Source organism: Aythya ferina, assembly GCF_964211825.1.
Source record: "Aythya ferina genome assembly, chromosome: 1".
In the NCBI taxonomy this organism is placed as follows: domain Eukaryota; kingdom Metazoa; phylum Chordata; class Aves; order Anseriformes; family Anatidae; genus Aythya; species Aythya ferina.
In genome coordinates this window covers 168,803,225-168,821,271 of record NC_140296.1, presented here as the reverse complement: position 1 = coordinate 168,821,271, position 18,047 = coordinate 168,803,225, and the positions used below count along the sequence as shown (strand labels likewise).

Sequence of the window (18,047 nt, the reverse complement as noted above, 5' to 3'; positions counted from 1 at the left end):
CAGGATTATAATGCAAGTGATCCTTATTTCTTTCAGTGTGTTTTCAAAAAACACCAACAATGTTTCTAGTATAATTAGTACCAGCAAAAATATAACCTCATATTCTAAGGCCACCAACAAGAAAAGGGGCAAAAAAAGCCAAATAAAACTCAATCAATGACATTGTGTAAATCAAGCCAAATTGACTTTAGCATATTATAAACGTAAAAATCCTGACTATATTGTCATTGATTTCTATGTTACAGTTTATTACACAATGACGATTCCCAAAGAGAATGCGTATCCACAGCCAAATCTGTATAAAGCAGACATTCCACTTTTATTCTCCAACAGCTAATGAAGTCTGAAATGTAAATCTCTTTCAATTCATGTTTAAATAAACATAGAAATAACATAAGCTGTCAAACACTTTCCTACGCTATTCATCGCTATTTTATTAGCAGCTTTGATGTATACCCGCAATGCTTTTCGCAATGCTTCTAGCACGTATTCAGAGAATCACAGATAGTTTGGGTTGGAAGGGCCCTCAAAGCCCACCCAGCTCCAGCCCCCTGCCATGGGCAGGGACACCTCCCCCCAGCCCAGGTTGCCCAAAGCCCCATCCAGCCTGGCCTTGAACACCTCCAGGGATGAGGCAGCCACAGCTGCTCTGGGCAGCCTGTGCCAGGGCCTCACCATCCTCTGAAGGAAGAATTTCCTCCTTATATCTAATCTAAATCCACCCTTTTTTACTTTAAAGCCATTCCCCCTTGTCCTGTCACTACACTCCCTAACAACAAGTCCCCACCCAGCTCTCCTGCAGGCCCCCTTTAGGTACAGGAAAGCTGCTGTAAGGTCTCCCCAGAGCCCTCTCTCCTCTCCTCCAGGCTGAACAACCCCAGCTCCTTCAGCCTGTCTTTAAAGAAGAGGTGCTCCAGCCCTTTGATCACCTTTGTGGCCCTCCTTTGGACTCATTCGCACTACATCCCCTTGAAGTATTTTCCACCAGTTTACTGTGGTGCAGAGCCAAATAAGAATTAGCTCCATCCCAGATTGTCAGTCATGACTGACCTCCAAAGGAAGGACAGCAAAACATTACTTGAATGCTTTTAGCAACAACAACAAAGACTCTGTACCTCTCTGCTTACCTCCCTGGGTTCTTCCCCTTTCCACAAACTGTTTCAATACCAAGCGGACTGAACAAACATTGTTCAGTTGACAGCTTGCCGATCATTTTCAAATTCCAATACCCTCCCAACCTGTGCACTTCATTTGTGAATTCAATATTTATTTTTGGTCAGAGAGATGCTGAAGTGCAGTAATACTTGATCTATGAGGCTTTGTAGAGTGTGGTCCAAAGATCACTTTCTGCTTCCTAACTGTTTCTCTGATTCAATACGTCATCATGTTTTAAAAATATCATATATTCATGTAGTTATATAAAAATGCATTATTTTTCTTTTACAAAAGCTGTTTTTAAAAGGCTTAACATTTAAGGGGTTGCACACAAAAAACACACTATGAACCATCTATTGAGGAGCTTTTGAGAAGCTGTCACTTTCCCTAACAATGATGTCAGAAGTGAAGAACTGGAAAGATTATTCCAGAGGCTGAACTGCCAGATCCAACAAAACACTGACTGATAACGAAACACATGCTGTCTTGCTGTCTTTTTATCTGAGTGCCCTTTATCTGTCTTTTAAATGTTATTGTAGAGAAACTTGGCTTTCCACAAATATAGTTCTCTGAGGGCTCTAGGAGAAATAAAATTAAAAAAAAGAAGTAAAAAAGAAGAAAAAAAAAAAAAGTAGGCTTCTTCAGTCTTTATTCCTGAACACTACCAATGCAATGCATAGATTTATTGTGGGGAATTGTCAAAACATTTATTTATGGGTGAGTCTCATGGTGGGTAATTTTGCTCATTTATGATTTTGGATGTCAAGCACCCATGATTCCAGTGATGGCACCTGGAACTGTGCATGCCAGTGAACTCTTCCCTCTCCTCAGCCACATTTAGACAGTAACTGGGTTCAGCTCATTATAAAAGGAAAACAGAACATGGATCGAACTGCTGAAATGCAACCCTGTGTACTGTTAAGAGGGAATGGGGTCATTGCAGCTCCAGCCAGGAAGGGGAGCAAGAGCTGCTGAAAAGCTGAAAGGCTGCAACACCCAAAGTGTAGCTTGTGCATTGTCACAAAGGAGACAAGCACAACATGGCCAAATGAATGGGGCCATGTAATAGGGAGGCAGCAGGGGGCTGTTTGTTTTTATTTTTTTTTTCCACTATTGCAAGGACCAAATCAAAACACATACAAGAAATTTGTATTGGACCAGCCTAAGATTAACACTACTTTGAATTTTCAGTTGACTGAACAAAGTCTTTTGGGTCAAACAAATGTGAGTATGAGACATGGGCTATCAGTACCCCTTTGCTCAGTGACTAAATCATGTGAAATGAGAAAGACTCAAGTTTAGTTTTCTCTTCTGCCTCCTTTAGGGCAAGGCTTCGAGCCAGGTCTCTCACACTTGGGTATACAGCCTTTCTGTCACATCTCAGTTCCCCTGCATTTTTGAGACATCTTGAAAATGCTTAAGTAAAAATGTAGATCTTTGATTTGGCGGCAACTGTTGCTGAATGCAATCCAGTGTCATGGGGAATCTCTGTTTTGCCAAAAAGTGTTTTATCAATTAAAAAAGTTTTTCCTGGAGAAAAAAAAAAATGGAAAAAAGGAAAAACATTCCTTTCTCCTACACACAAGTATCTACTTTATAGCTGGGACTGGCCAATTAAAGGAACACGCAGCTGAAAGAAGCAGGGAACAGTTGATACTCACCTTATCTTTTTCTTACAGATGAACTTTACAACATTAACTGCTAATGAAAATTTAACCTTTAGTTTGAAAGCAATGACATGCCTGCTTCTGAAATCCAGTTTTCATTTAAACTGTGCAGCTCATGAACACTAAATGACTTCAAGAAACATATTCTCTTCACTGAAAAATGGTGGAAAAGGAAAACTGTAATCAGAGAGGAACTGGGCAATTTATGAAAGATATTACTAGCTTTTGTTCACCACTGCGTGATATAGAAAATAACTCCAAAGTTGCCAGCACTAAGCTAATCAATTAAAGCACTGGGTTACTAAATATTCCACTAACATACTATTAACTTTTTGCTAGTCAGACAACAAAAAAAGTGCCTTAAGGAGTCTGAGTGCATGTTACAACCTAATGCAATCTTTCCTGTTTTCCACAAAGACTGACAGCAAATACAATACCATGATAATGGTTCAGTATGCAATTATCCTTGCTGAAGTGCACAGAAGGAAGCAGAAAGCAAATGAGGCCAACTAATGCAGACTCTCTAGATTTCTTTGTGCAAACGAAATCCAGAATGACAGAGCTGCAGGCGACTAGGTCTGTTTGCAAGGCTTGCTGCAGATATGTTGCACGCAGAGTAATTACTTAAGAAAGGACTAAGATAACGATGAGCATCAGTCTTTAATTAGAAGGTGGACTTGAGTTTAGAAGCAGAACGCTGTAAAGATCTGGTCATGATGTAAAATGTAAAGGGACACAACAAGCGTACTGACTGACAGTGCCCACTGTTGTAATGTGTGACTAACATTTAGAACTTGTTAGCAATTCAGTACTGTAATTATATTAAGATCTTAAAACTTCACCATCGATTAGCACAGCACTTGTCCTCTCTTGATTCAAGCATCAGACAAACACATGACCTGGAAACAGTGAGGGAACATTTGATACCCTGTTGGATTTGGAGATCCTACTCCTCAGAAGGCTCTTTTGAGAAGTTACTACAGAGCTACAATCTTGTATTAAGTCTCCTCTGCCTGGCCCAATGCCAATCCATCCCTCTTGTTGGCAGTGACAGGCCTCAGATGCTCAGTGGCAAAAAGTGACATCTCACTTTTTGTTGTATTTCATAGACTGTCAGCTTGGCTATTTGCCCCAGCACTGGTTGACCTGCCAGTTTATGGACTACTTGCTCTCCTGACTGGTAACACGTTTATGCCTTATTCTTGCTCCATTTTGTAGCGTATTATAATTTCAAAAGTGTTTCAACCACCTCTTCACAAGGCCTACAGAGGGGGTGCCCTTAGGCTACTTTTACTGAAGGAGAGGAGTACACATCTACCTCTATCCCACTGAAAATAAGGACATTACCAGACTGAATGTAATAGGAAGATAAAATTCACACTTTGAAAAACTTCCAAACTAACTGTAGTTAGCTGGTCACACAACATAACGTGTCATACAACATACGATGGGAGGCAGACAGCTCATGAGCAACACTTGCTTTCAGAAACTCTGTTCCATAGTAAGAACATCCCCCAGCCATCATCCATTTCTATCCTCTCCTGTGTCCCAAGCCCCTCAACTTAAGAACTACTTTTGGTTTGTGGTCTCCTAAAAACAGTCCTAAATTTCTGGTCTAATGGACCACTCAGCTGTCAAAGTTACTCACAGACTTCCATGCATTTTCATCAGTCAGACACATTTAAATGTAACTACAGACTGTTTACCATGGCCTTACTGAACCTGCTCCAGGAACAACTGAGCTCAGAGACGCGGATTGTCCAGGTCTGTATTAGCTGGACAGATGCTGTGCCAACAGAGGCTGCCACAGAATTTGAAAGCCAGAAGAGTTCCTAACACAGAAAATCGAAAAAAAAAAAAAAAAAAAAAAAAAAAGTAGAGACTTGGTCTTATATCAAAATAAGGTATTCAATATCAGGGAAAAGATCAGTGAGACTATGGAGAAACATTAAATCAGTGGAGTGGAACGTTGGGGAAAAGTGGAACAGCTATTAGTGGACAAACATCATCAGAGCATATTCTCAGGTCTCAGTGAAATGGTAAAACCTATGGAAACCAGTAGCCAATACTCTGTGACGCAGCCTTGAAAAAAAGGGGACCTTACATTACCAAAATCTCAATGAGAAGAAACATGTATTTTCTGTTTGAAGAAAAGCAAAAAGCAAATTCCACACTGTTCCATTTGTACAAAGATGAAAAAAAAAAAAAACACAACCCTCTATTAAATGTCTCCACAAAAATGTACCTATAAGGAAAATACTTTGGGGCTGAACATGACCAGAAGGATTGAAGGACCCTGCTTTTTTTTTTTTTTTTTTTTTTTTACCAGGTTCTCTTCCTACAGTTCTTGTGGCATTCCAACAAACCAGTCAGTAGAGGTAATTTCAGTGAAGTACACTTTGTGGCCTGGTCCCCTTTGTTTGACCAGTCTTCAAAAGAAAGAAGCAAGCCCCTTATCAAAAGCAAGTCTTGGATGGATGTATGAAGGACAAGAGAGAAGGACATCCTGTTTTTCACTAGGGGAACTTGGATGGGACATTCTGTGTGGAAACCATGGCTTGTCAGAAAGTACAAAGGATTAGAAAAAGAGACATTCCTATCAGGAAAAAGTGGTGGGAATAATGAAATAAAATGTAGGAACAAATAAGGTAGCTGAGGTCCTTGGCTTTGACATAAAAAATTAAATCTGATGCATCAGGAAATGAGGAACTAATGGAGGAATAAATTTATATGTGTAAGGCCATGTCGGTAAGCAAACAAGAGCTGCACCTTCTCTAAGTATGTATCATGAGGAAACTTAGGCAGGAGTGGGGTGAATGTAAAAGCAGCTCTGCTGTGGTTTCACAGCCTCATGGTTTTCAGCTTCCCAAAATCCATGAAGCAGCCTGCCTACTCGAACTGTGCCTCAATTCAGAAAGGATTTCCACATTATCTTGGTATCAAAACTGTTTATGCATGTGTTTATGCACCCACTATCACCAATAGAAATCTTGTCAGTACAGCCATTTGGGCCCAGAGAGATAAGATACTCGGCTCATCTGGAGTAGACATCAAGGCTATGTCGTATTGGTAGTTTAAATGCATCTGGCACTGTTCTCTGGCAGTGAGAAAAGTGATGTGGAAATGGCTGACATCAGTACTAACCTCCAGAACACGATGACCACATCCAGTTTGACTATTGGATGTGGACCCAGACCTATATTAACTCCCTAATCATGCAGAAATTGTTCAGAATAGTGCTAGACAGCTCATCAGGCTACAAACAGGCTAGATCTCCACTGCATATAATGAAGCTTGAATACCTAGCTCACACGTGGGTATCTACTTATAGCTGCATACATTCACGTGCCTTGCTCTTCCTCTGAATCCTACCTCAGAGCACTGCCACCTGAAATGCTTCCTTGTTTGCAGCTTGCTTGAAGGTAGAAGGGTCAAACGTTGGTGACAAAACAGTTGTAATGGTATGGCAGAGCTGCAGCTCTGAAGAATTCAGCCTCACACAAAAAGCCATGGCAATGCACAGAGAAGCTCTGTGGGGCTGTCTGTGCATCTTACATCCCTCTGATATTAGCTGAGAGAAACTCCAGTTAAATCAGCTCAATGCAGTATCACACATGCAAACCAAATGAAACTGAGGAGATGCACTGAATTTTAGGTTACGGTACAGCGCTGTCAACTCCATAAGCACCAGAAATAGAGACACAGATTTTCATATTTATATAAGAAGGTGCATAGTAGTAGTGGGAGGTGAAAGGGAAAAATGATATAGTGAGCAAGTTGATTTGCTTTACATTTCTGAAACACTTGATAGTATACGAGTGAAAAAAGCATCTGAGAAGCTTGGCCCAATGTTAGCACGACACACTTGTGTGTCCGAGAGAGACTTTGGACAGACCAAACTATATCAGGTTGCAAGTGCTGATGCTTTAGCACTTCCATGAGGTGATACTTCAGGCCCAGCCTGAGCTGTAACCTTTACTACGAGTCCTTCTGCTTTTCTCTCAAGTTCAGCCCTAACTACATATATATCTGTACGTATGTTTTTTTGTTTGCTTGTTTTTTTCAATAAAAAGTATGTTAGGCAGCAACGTTTTTAATAATAAGTGTTCATCCACATACTACTTATGCTCTCTGTGTACTGCCTTGACCTTCCTGGTGCTCATACATGTATTCAGTATTGAGAAGACCTAGAATAAACAGAGACCTGTTTGGAGAATTTGTTCATTTCCCTGCTATCTAATATGTTTGATGCATGCATGGTTTCTGGGTTCCCAACAAACCCAAACAAATAGAAAATCTTAAGTGTTACCAAGAAATTAGGTAATTCCATGGATTAACCAAGTGTTTTTAGATGAGTGGTCTCATGTCCTTTTGAATGACAGCTGAACAAAACATATGGCTAAGCACAAAAACATTGACAAAACAGTCAAAATGCTTCTAAGATCTCTGGATTGTCCTTACTTCCTTCAACAAGATTTGAGCACTGAAGGGAGGTAATGTGAAAGAAAGCCTTCAGGTACAGAAAACATGCTCCCAGAAAATAAAACCCTTGTCTTCCTCCCTTTGGCAAACAAGCAGTACAATTTCCTCAGGTTCAGTAATATTACTTCTTAACATGCATTTTTTATTGGTAGAACCACAAAACACCATTTTTTGACACAATACCTGCAGAATTCTTGGCTTCACAGCACTCTTCTGTGCATTGGCAATGTTTTGCTTGTCAGATGGCAGAGTCCTTAGCACAGAATATAACCTTGTAATCGTTCTACATTAGGCATCTATTTGCCCCACCTTTCCACCTCCATCATGAAGAAAATGGACCTCAAGTCACTGAAATTAGATTGAATTCAGTTTCCTCCCCTCTGCAGAGCTGCAACAGCGTTGATTTATTTTAAAAAACAACCCCCCTTTCAGGCTTTCGTTCTAAATCACAGCGTGCACTAGTCATGTAACTGGATTACAGGAAGCATTAACACCAGCAATTGCCCTTTCAAGTTGAGCAACCAACAACATTGCTACAGGCTGGAACAAAAAGGGTCAGCCAGGGCAAAACAACAAATGTTGCCACTTGCCCTATATAATAAAATCCAAAAAGCAGCAACAAGCGGCAAGTGCTAGTTCAAAACAAAGAGGGAATGACATACGTGCATTCAAAACAAAACAGACTCCCTTGGCAATGACATTAAGATCGCAATCTACTTAACATGAAATTCATGAGGGAGAAACCAAGCATCCAAGTGCAGAGACCTGGAAGGAGCAGGGCTGTGCTTGGATGACGGCAAGCACCCTGCTGTGGGACAGATGCCCTTTAGAGGAAAACAACTTCAATTTTTTTTTATTGTGGGATTACTCCACTGAGTTGCCCAAGTCTCTCTGTGCTTCTACTTTAAAATATATGCTTCCCAAAAGGTGTTTTTTTCTGAAAGGATGACATTAAAACCAAACTAAAATCCCTGTCCTTCAACACACCGAGAGATAACTGAAGATCCCAAGCAACAAGCAGCTTTCATGTCATGATTAGCTCACGCTGTGATGCCCCCCCTCAAAGCACATATGGTTCCCAGCCAGAACAGAAGGTTTCAGAGCAGCAGCTCCATCCTGCAAATGCAGTAGCAAAGCTTCAGACCGAGGTCACTTAATGAGAACTTAATGTAGATTTAATAGATCTTTTTTTATGTGACTCCTGTTGAAAATCTGCCTCACTTAAGTTTTAATGCAGTCACAGAGCTGGTCAGCTACAATCGGAGTCGCCCCAGAATATTTTGCAAGATCATTCCATTCAAAGTTGAGCACTGTGGATCTCCAAATGCATGCAAGGCTCTGCTAAAATAATAGTTCCCAGGTAACACCACCATTAATGAAAAAAATAAGAGCTTGTGCATATTCTGAGCTCCCTGCACTAGCAGAGAGCTTTCATCTTCACAGGAGGTGAAATGCTTGCTGTGGGAGAAGAGAGCAGGCACCTTAGCTTTCGTGCTGGCCCTAATGGCTGCAGCAAGCCCGGGGCATAAATGTATTCAGCTTGTTTGACATTTCCTCCTCCAGATCAGTACCATTCAGCATGAGGACTGTGTGGACAGTTGATATGTCCCTGTGAAGCAAGGCTGTCAGTCCCTTATTTTGCTCTGAAATGGACTGCAGTAGCATGCCTGCATACAACTGAACCTAGACCGCTAATTACATTAGCCATCAAATCTCAAATTAGGAGGCTTTGCTCACAGGGAGTGCAAACATGCCCAGAACACTGCTTTTTGAGGCTAGATCTCTACTTTTTAACTATTAAAATGAGCCCTTCCTGCACTCCACTAAACTCAGTGGCATGCATACAGCTACTCAGTGCCTTCGCAAGGGCAGATCTCCAGAGGCACCAGCAGTAAGAGAAACTATTGATTGTGAAACACTCCAAGTGCTAACATTTCCCAGTGCTGTACACTCTGTCTTCTATCCTTGTTTGCGAAGGCCATTCTTTTTTAATCTAGCATCTTTTGTACAAAGCAATTTACAGAATTAGGCAAATAGCTGCTGATTGTAATTAGTCACATTATTTCCATTTAATCTTTATTAGTTAACTCTAATGGGTGAGTGAGCCGTTACGAATGGTTGTTCTTCCCTCCAGAAAGAAGAATAAACCCAATTCTGCATCATCAGGCAGGGCTAACCATGCACCGGGGTGAGGCAGAGCAGGGTCTGTGCAGAACATACACAGACTCTGCTGCACACCCCACAGAGGACGACTCTACTGACATTGTCCTGCTCCCCTGGCATGAAGGGTGAAGATGCAGCAGGGTGGCATCATCGTATGGTTCGACTGATGTGCTCTCCACTGCAGGAAGGAGTGCTGCCATCACCTCACTGAGAAGGGGAAAGATCAAACAGGTTACTAAATGAGGAAGGTCCTGGACCATATCTCCCAGGAGTAATACACATGGCATACACCAACAAAAACATAATTCTCATTTTTTTTCAAGAAACAGACTTGCTTTCAGACAACTATGTAAGCATAATGGTGGATTAGTTACAGAAATAGAAGTGAATGAAATGTCTGCATCAGACGTTTAAAATCTCCCTGCCTCCGTAGACTTGTTCACCGAAATATATTTTTCTATGCCCAGAATCAGTTTAATACCCACCCAGCAAAAGCAGACCAAATATTAATCAAGACAAGAGGATTAAAGGCATTTGAGGCAAAGGTAAGTTCTTTACCTACAGAGAAGCTATATTCTACACTGGTTCATCAGGTTGCTTGTTGATCACAGAAAGGCTATACGAATGCAAGTTCTACTAAAGTGAAGAGCTTCAAGATGTGTGGTCATTATTTAGATTCAGATGATCAGCCAGGCAGAAGAATATGAACTTTGGATACCTCACTTTAAAATCTGTGTCTATATTTAACTGCAAGCATATTTATTCAAAAAACAGCTCCAGAAACCAGAAAAAGGCACTTACCACAACAATCACATTTGTTGCAGGAATGGGAAGATTTTCCACTTCTAAATCTTGACCAGCCATAGCTAACAGATTGAGGGACGGGTCATAGGCAGGTCTGGGGAAGGTTGATTTAACAATTATTGCAGGGTGCAGCTTGTTTATTTTGGTGTGGGAAGAGGAATGGAAATTTTGTTTGGAATTCTTATAACTGTCTGTATCCAGACTTTTCTCCACACTCTGCACATGGTGATAAATAAACACAGGTTTTCCACTCTTTCGCTGATGAATTGCCAAAAAGTGGTCATTGTCTCCAGAAAAGCAGCCTGCAGAAAGAAAAGAATAAGTTTAGAATGTCTCTCTTGGATATTCCATAGATGATTCTAGAAATTTGATGAGAACTTTGGGTTCTACAAGATTTGGAAAGATTATTTGTGGAATACAAGAATTCCCTTGAATGCAATTTCTATAGCAATAGCTTAGCAACACCACAGTGAGTCTACTAAGTATGTTAAGTGTATTAAATTCTTAAATTTTTACAGAGCTTTTTTAAGTGTTTTCTACGTCTAGTCAGGGCTACATTTCAGAAATGATATGCAAGAGCAGAGCATGTGCTGAGCCAAGTTCAACTTCTGTACTGGTACTGACTTCTTTATCAAAACATAGGCAGCCCACTTTCTGATGTATTTAATCACCTAGTAATAACAAAAATGAGAGTTGTAATGATCATCTTTTATATATGGGAATTGAGGAAAAAAGGCCAAGAACCAGATCAAAAAATCAGACTTAAACATGTAGGAAAGAGAGAAAAGGTAAAACTCAGATGCTTGACTCCATAACCACAATTTACCACCTCACCATTAGGCAACACCTCCATCACCTCTCCGTGTTTGCAATAGAAGGGGGCTGTCGCACTCCAAACCTTCCCTGCTGCTGCCATGATATGCAAAATAAGTTTATTTTTGATAGTCAAAGTACTTCCTAATGACGACTTTCTAAAAGGAAGCAGAAATAAACAGCCACCACAGCCCAATTCAGCTGCTCGTCTGGGAGACAGGCTGTCCCTCTGAGCAGAAAAATAGGCACGGATCATCTCCTTTATAGATAAAAAGTAACTGAAGCTGAATTAGTCACCTCCTGGATGAGTGCTCTAAGAAACACGCTGTGGTACAAAAGGGACTTTGTGTTCTAAGAGAAGTGAACCCTGAGAGCTCACTCTGCTCAGCTTGGGATTTCTTCTTCAGAAGCTGCTGGAGTTAATGGGAATGGTGAATTTGTGCACTGGTTTTCAGTTAGAAAGAAAAAAAAAATCAACTTTATTTTAATTCTCATAATGAGCTGTGCAGAACAGCTCCAAACCAACTACATGTTTCCATTCAGGTTGAACAAGAAATCATTTTGTTCTATTCAGACTGATTTTTGCCTGTGATTTTTTTGCTTCTGTAAGCAAATCAAAATAATCAGCCATTTGCACAGCTCTACCCGGTGCCCTTAGGAGATTTCAGTGTAGGTAATTACATTCTGTTGACCTAATTTCCTTATGAAATTTCAGTTAGGAAAATCAACGCCAATATCTTATCTGGGCTACAGTATTGCTATGCATCACTGGGATCTGCATTCACTGCCAAGAGTGGGTCCATGTCAGCAGGCGGTGAGGCAATTCATATCATACATGAGCAGAAAATCAATAGGAAGACAGAACACAGACCCAGGCATTCTGTAGTATGCTTAGAGATCCTCCCAATATGAAGTACAGTGCTAAACCCAAGGCTATTCTTTCAAATGGTAAAAACAAAAAATAAAAATGAAATAAAACAGTCAATTTCTAAATGACCACTGAGGGCATGTGTACAGCTGCTGCCAAGTTTAAATGTGAAGATGACTGAGAGAAGAAAAAAATGAGGAATTGCAGGGTATGGCCTTAAAGATAGCTGAATTTCAGAGCTTTTTAAGCTTTCTGGGATCTCATTCAGCTTTCTGGGGGCTGGCTTCATTGATAAAATCCTGAGGGCTGGTCTTAACCTAGCAATTTGTAGAGTTGCGTGAAGGGCAAAGTAGAAACAAGGGAACATCAGCACTTCTCATAGTCACCTCTTCACTGGCTTTCTTTTCATGTCTCCATCGCAAGCAACTCGTATTCCAAAGCTGAGCATATTAACTACAAACACACTTCGTGTCTGTGGTTCCTCATTGTTCCCTTCACTCCTGCTTCTTTGTTTCTGAGGGAATAAAAACCACTGTGTTTCCCCAGGAATTTTTTATATTGCATTTCCTCCTCACTTCAATATTCCAAGTTCCCCTTTTATTTCATTTATTTTTATTGAAAGAAGAAGAAAATGTAATTACTAGTCCATTTTTTTCCCTGAATAATATTAAAGTAAATTCCAAGTAAAACTTCAGAGTTAATCCTGTCTGAATCCAGAAAAAAAAATGAAAAATGAGCAGTTGTCTTATTTTTGATAAGCCAAGAGTTTAAGGAATTCCCCAAAAAGCTCACCTGCTCACAAATCTCATTTTTAATAGCAGTATCACCGTTTCTGACTAGATCCTGACAGACTCTCTTCCTTTGCAATGCTAAAATCATGGCAGTATCACAGCTCACTGCAGCAGATTCAATACATGATCCATCACCACAGATTTTCAAGATGGACAGCACAATACAGTCTGGTAATGACCCATTGTGTAGAAATGAGAAATTAACTAGTCTAATTACACAATGTACCTTCTGCACTCAAACAGATGTATTTTTACCAGCTGACAGCACAGAAGTTCAAACATGACCCAAGAAAATTACCAGGCTGAACTTAGTTTTCTGAGCAGTCCATGAAGCCCCAGTAATTTCAGAAAGTCCCATGCATTGATAGTACCCGGTGCGAAAACTTCACTGATCTCAGTAGACCATGGACGAGGCCCTAAACAAGATAAGACTGACTCCCAGATTGCTACCTGTACCTCAGGTGACCCTAATAGTGGGCCACCACTGATCCTATGGTAGAACCTAAAGCTTCCTCTTAATCTGATGGATATTCTTTCTTGTCCGTGCCACCCAAACCTCAGCTCTGAGCACAGTTTGCACCAACGAGGCACTCAGAGAGGTTAAGGCAGAAACACCAGCACTTCTGCTATGCATACCTGTAAATATTGCCAGTCTCCAGCCCTTAAGAGGGAGAAGATAGGGAGTCTCTTTTCCTTCCCATATCTACTTTTGTACCCACACATAAAAAACTAGTTCTCCTCCGAGGTCCCTGGGGAAACCACCAGAAACTATGAAGAACTGAAGCAGCACAGTATGACAGCAAAAACTGATTCAGGTGTCTTTTAATCTTCAGCTATATCAAGAAACACAGGGATTCAGAAAATGAGACTTAGGACAAGACTCAAAAAAAAACAACAATTCCTAGAGGTGTCTCTTCCATAAGCTTAGCAAACTTGATCCTAAAGTGAATTTTTATATTCCAGTCACATTACCCTGTTTGAACTCTACTTCAGAGCATCATTATTCATGACGGATTTGCAATCATTCATCCAGCGCTTATATCGCCCTTTACTAAAATAATTTTATTCCTTCTCCTCAAATTCCTCCCTCCCTCAAGTGTATTTACAAAGCGTTATCATTTATTCTGCCTTGGCACTGAGGAGAGCAGACTAGATGTTCAGATTGTGATTTCATGCTATTTCCTGTAATCAAAAAGAGGCTGAATCTTCGCCTACTTCTCAGCTAAGTATAGTTATTTTTAGGGAAATGGAAAATTTGGTTTCATTATTTTATTCCAAAATTAACAACAATCAGTGGTTACTTCCAGACTTGTACAAGAACTTATCTCAGCAGCATGTTTGTATCTACCTTTGCTCCTGGAAGACAGCCTACCCTTCCTTCTCACTTAATAACCATTCCAATTCTCTTTGGTAACAGATGCGGCACTAACTATACTGGTCTGATTTGTTGAATCTGTCTTCCTAGTTCTTCTACCTGTATATTGTTCTGATAGGTCAGCATTCCGGATTAGATTCCTGATAAATATTGCTACTTCTTCTTCAGGTCTTTCCTATCAGTTGACTTTGACTTCTTCCCTGCAACTCCTCACATGCTGCTTCTTTTCCTTAGTTGTTGGTGGTTGTTCTTTTTTGTTTGTTTGTTTTGTTTTATTTCTTACCAGCAAGAACACCTCTTTCACAATTTTGCATGTTCTCTTACTGGCTTTTCTATTTCTGTCTTCTCTTTGCTTCCATGTTCCTCCACTGTAACACTCTCCTTTAGTTTAGATACTTCCACTCAACACTCTTCTTCCTCAAAATCTCTGATTATCTTTAGTTGCATTTCTTGTCTTTGGAGCTTTGCTTCTAGACCTATCAGCAACAACTTTTCATCAACAAATAATGTGCAACAAGAAACTCCACGGTAACATAGAATGCATATTTTCTATTTCATTGCTTGTGTTAATTTCAGTATTTCCACCATTGCTACCAGTTGTCATCTTTGTCTTTATCATCTTTTCGGGAAAGTAGAACAGGAAAAATCCCTACCAAACTCCCTTGCAAGCTCACAATGTATTTCTTTATCCCTGCCTCATCCACCTTACTGAAAAAAAAAATTAACATATCAAGAGTAGTCAACATCTCAAGAGTAGTCAACATCTCTGATGGGAAATAAAAATGTTTTAAATGATGCTGAAAGCACAAATGAAAACAAAAGCTGTCTGGAGGCAATATGCCTTGCATCTGTACTGTCTAGTTAACAGCATGTCTTACCGTCAGCAAAGTAGTACATCAATCAAACCTAAATCTCATTTGGATAGGCTGCACAGCATTAGCCCATCAAAAACTACTCTTCAAGTTTAGCAAGGTAGGCCAAGAATTATTACTGTCCTGTGATTCGGTGATAAGACTTCACTAACAGTCAGAGAAACAGAACAGACTTTCTAAAGTGCTTCCGTGAGGCCAACCAGGCAAACCTGAAAAGGAAGAAGTATGAATCCACTTGCTAGCTTGGTAGCACATATTGAAAGTTTGAACTGGTAAAAGAATTCACCTGGTAAAACCCTTTCCCACATACAGCAGTCCTTGGCGTGGAGGGACTTCTGGCTGTGGGACTGTTCTGTGGTGCAGAGCGCAACAACAAAACACAAATCCTGATCAGGTCCTTCCTTCAAACCACAGCCCTCTCTTAAGACAGAACTGCTAAAGCAATACAAATGAAGCTAATTCCTACCCAAAGTAGGCTGTTACACCTAATGACTTTTCATCAGGCATGCTCCTGCATGGCTTCTCACAGCCTCCTCCAGCTAAAGGAAGTTTCTCTGTCCCATTACGTTCAAAGCCTTGCTTATGGGCAAAGAGGAAGCACACCTCCTACATGTAATTAAAGCCAAGAGTTCATTGTTAGCATAAGGACACACTTAAAGGTCTAATTCAAGAAGCAACATAGGACTAGCTATAATTGTTATAGAAAAACAAAGAATGACAACGCAGGTACAATGATTATACAGATAAAATGTCACAGTGATAGCAATAATGCAGTGAAAATTGTAACACGAATACTTCGTAATTTCTATCCCCATTCTTTATGGAAGGGCTCTGTGCTTTCCTAGCAAGGTCTGATATGCAAAAGGGGTGGTTTTTTAATTAAAACAGTGTTTTATATTAAAGGAGTAGCACCCTTTGTATGTCAAAATTCAAAGCAAGTGACCTGCACCAGAGCTGAGCAAACACAGGACAACTGGAAAACTTTGGGAAAATATTTTATTTGCCCTTGAACAAAATGTTCAGAATTTCTGACCAAAACAAAAAGTTCAGATGATCAATATGGACAAAATATGCAGGCATGTTGGAGGTGTATATTCATTTTCTGTTCTCTACACGTGAGTGAAAGCACATGCATATGTGAGAGAGAGAAAGCGTGCGAGAAAGAATTGCAAGGGATTCTTTTCCTTCTGTGATAAGCAATCTGCTGAAAATAGAAACGACTGTAAATTCAGTTTTTGCTGAATTAGTCCTTTTCAGTAGGGAAAAAAAAAAAAGTAAAAAAAAAAAAGTGCTCTGGCCAAAAATATCCACAGCTACAGAGAGTTAGAATTAAGCACATCGGTGGTATCTTTTTCAAAAAGGCACTTTGCATCTCATCTTATGGGCCTGTTGCCTAATATGTCAATAATGAAACTGGATACTACAGAGCATTGATTTCAGGAGGTCCACTCATGTGAGTTAATGGATGAGCCATTGGTCCCAAAGGCCCTTAAGTATTCCGCCACACTCATGCCCTGGCACCGATGTGCCATATAGTTTCTCATCAGACTGTTTTTTCCCCAGAAAATGTGAGAAGGTACCGCACCGATGTGCTAATTTTGTGATTACCGTCATTTTCCAAATGAAGGCTGTGGCTAAATTCTGTTCTGCATAACGTGGATGTAAATATATAGTATCTCCATGGAAATCAGTAGCTGTTATGAAGGGAAGCAAACTTCAGTCTTAAGGTTTTAGCAGGTGTGGGTGTTGGTTTTTTTTTTGCTTTTCTCTTTCACTAATACTGCTCTAGGAGATCACACCAAGGATTTCTGAGCACATTTTATTAAGCTTCTCCAAGCACTTATTCCAAAACCATGCTGAAAATCAGAAAGGACAACAACTATGCTTTACAGAATGAGTCTAACCCCTTCTCCTAGCCCCCTACCAGGCCTGAGAACATGCCCGCAGAGGGGGGCCACCTCCACAGCCACCTGCTGTATCTGGTTAGCTGCTCTCGAGACAGAGAGACTCCCCCAAGAGCCAAATTTGTGGCTTTTAAGCAAGTCTCCAGCTTCGCTCTCTGGAGAAGCTGGAACCAGCCTTTGCTGTCTAAGATGTTTCAGTCTTCTCATAATGCACCAAATGAAATTGTGCAGGGATTCCAAGCTCACAAACCTCACTAATTTCCTAATGGCTGTACTGAACACAACCCCCTCGTAGAAGATGATGCCTTTCAACAATTGTGAATAGCAAGAATTTCTACATGTAAACACACGATAAGAATCTTTTCTTTTTCTTCAAGAATAATACGAAGCCAGACACTGAATTATAAAGCTATTTTTCCCCAGCTGAACTTTTAAAGGGACAGATGACTACCCTCTGATTATCCACGAGTCTACTAATAAAAGGCACAAATGTCTATTCTAGTAAAGACACCCACACAAGCCCAGCAATATGTTTTCCACTGAAGGCAATTATAAGTCCCAGCTACATTTAGATTACGTTAGTGTAATGAAGCAGAATTCCAATACATTTTTTTAAATCAATAGCTCCTTCACATTCACTCTAAATGTATTTAGAAACTAGCATTATTCACACACTAGCATGAGGCTACTGATATGGATCTGATGGCAAATGGATTTTGTGCAAATCACATTTCAGCCCTAGAAATAGCCTGGAAAATCCCCAGATTTTCTTATTTTTGTGACAGAACTTGTGTGGTTTTTAGAAAATAGGACCCCCAATACCTGATTAGAAATTGCAGTCTACTCCAGTCATTTCTAACCATGAGAATGCAACACACTGCACGTTTGACCAGGAAAGCTGAAGGACTAGTTTCTGCTCAGCAGGACATGGTAACATCACCCTGTGGGCTTTGGTAGCAATTAAATGAGAAGTGGCCTAGCATATTTAGAAGATGTTTCTCTACCTAGAGAGTTTTGCCCAGAGAAGTGTTGGTTTGTGGTCAAAGCATGGCCCCAAGAAAATAAAATGCCCCTATTTCCTACCTTGAATTTCACCTGATCCAACCAGCAGGGTTGGAGAATGGATCTACCAAGAGGTTGAGACTAGGACCTC

At 40.3% G+C, this 18,047-nt stretch overlaps 1 protein-coding gene across 1 annotated transcript in view; it reads right to left on the bottom strand.

The window, feature by feature from the left end:
* PTPRR (protein tyrosine phosphatase receptor type R) overlaps positions 1–18,047 on the bottom strand; it is a gene marked incomplete at its 5' end in the record, with an annotated part of 142,063 nt that overhangs the window by 121,515 nt on the left and 2,501 nt on the right. Inside the window, one exon of the mRNA XM_084491958.1 lies at positions 10,269–10,573. Coding sequence (XP_084348084.1) covers positions 10,269–10,573 — 305 coding nt within the window. The remainder of the gene's footprint in view (positions 1–10,268; positions 10,574–18,047) is intronic.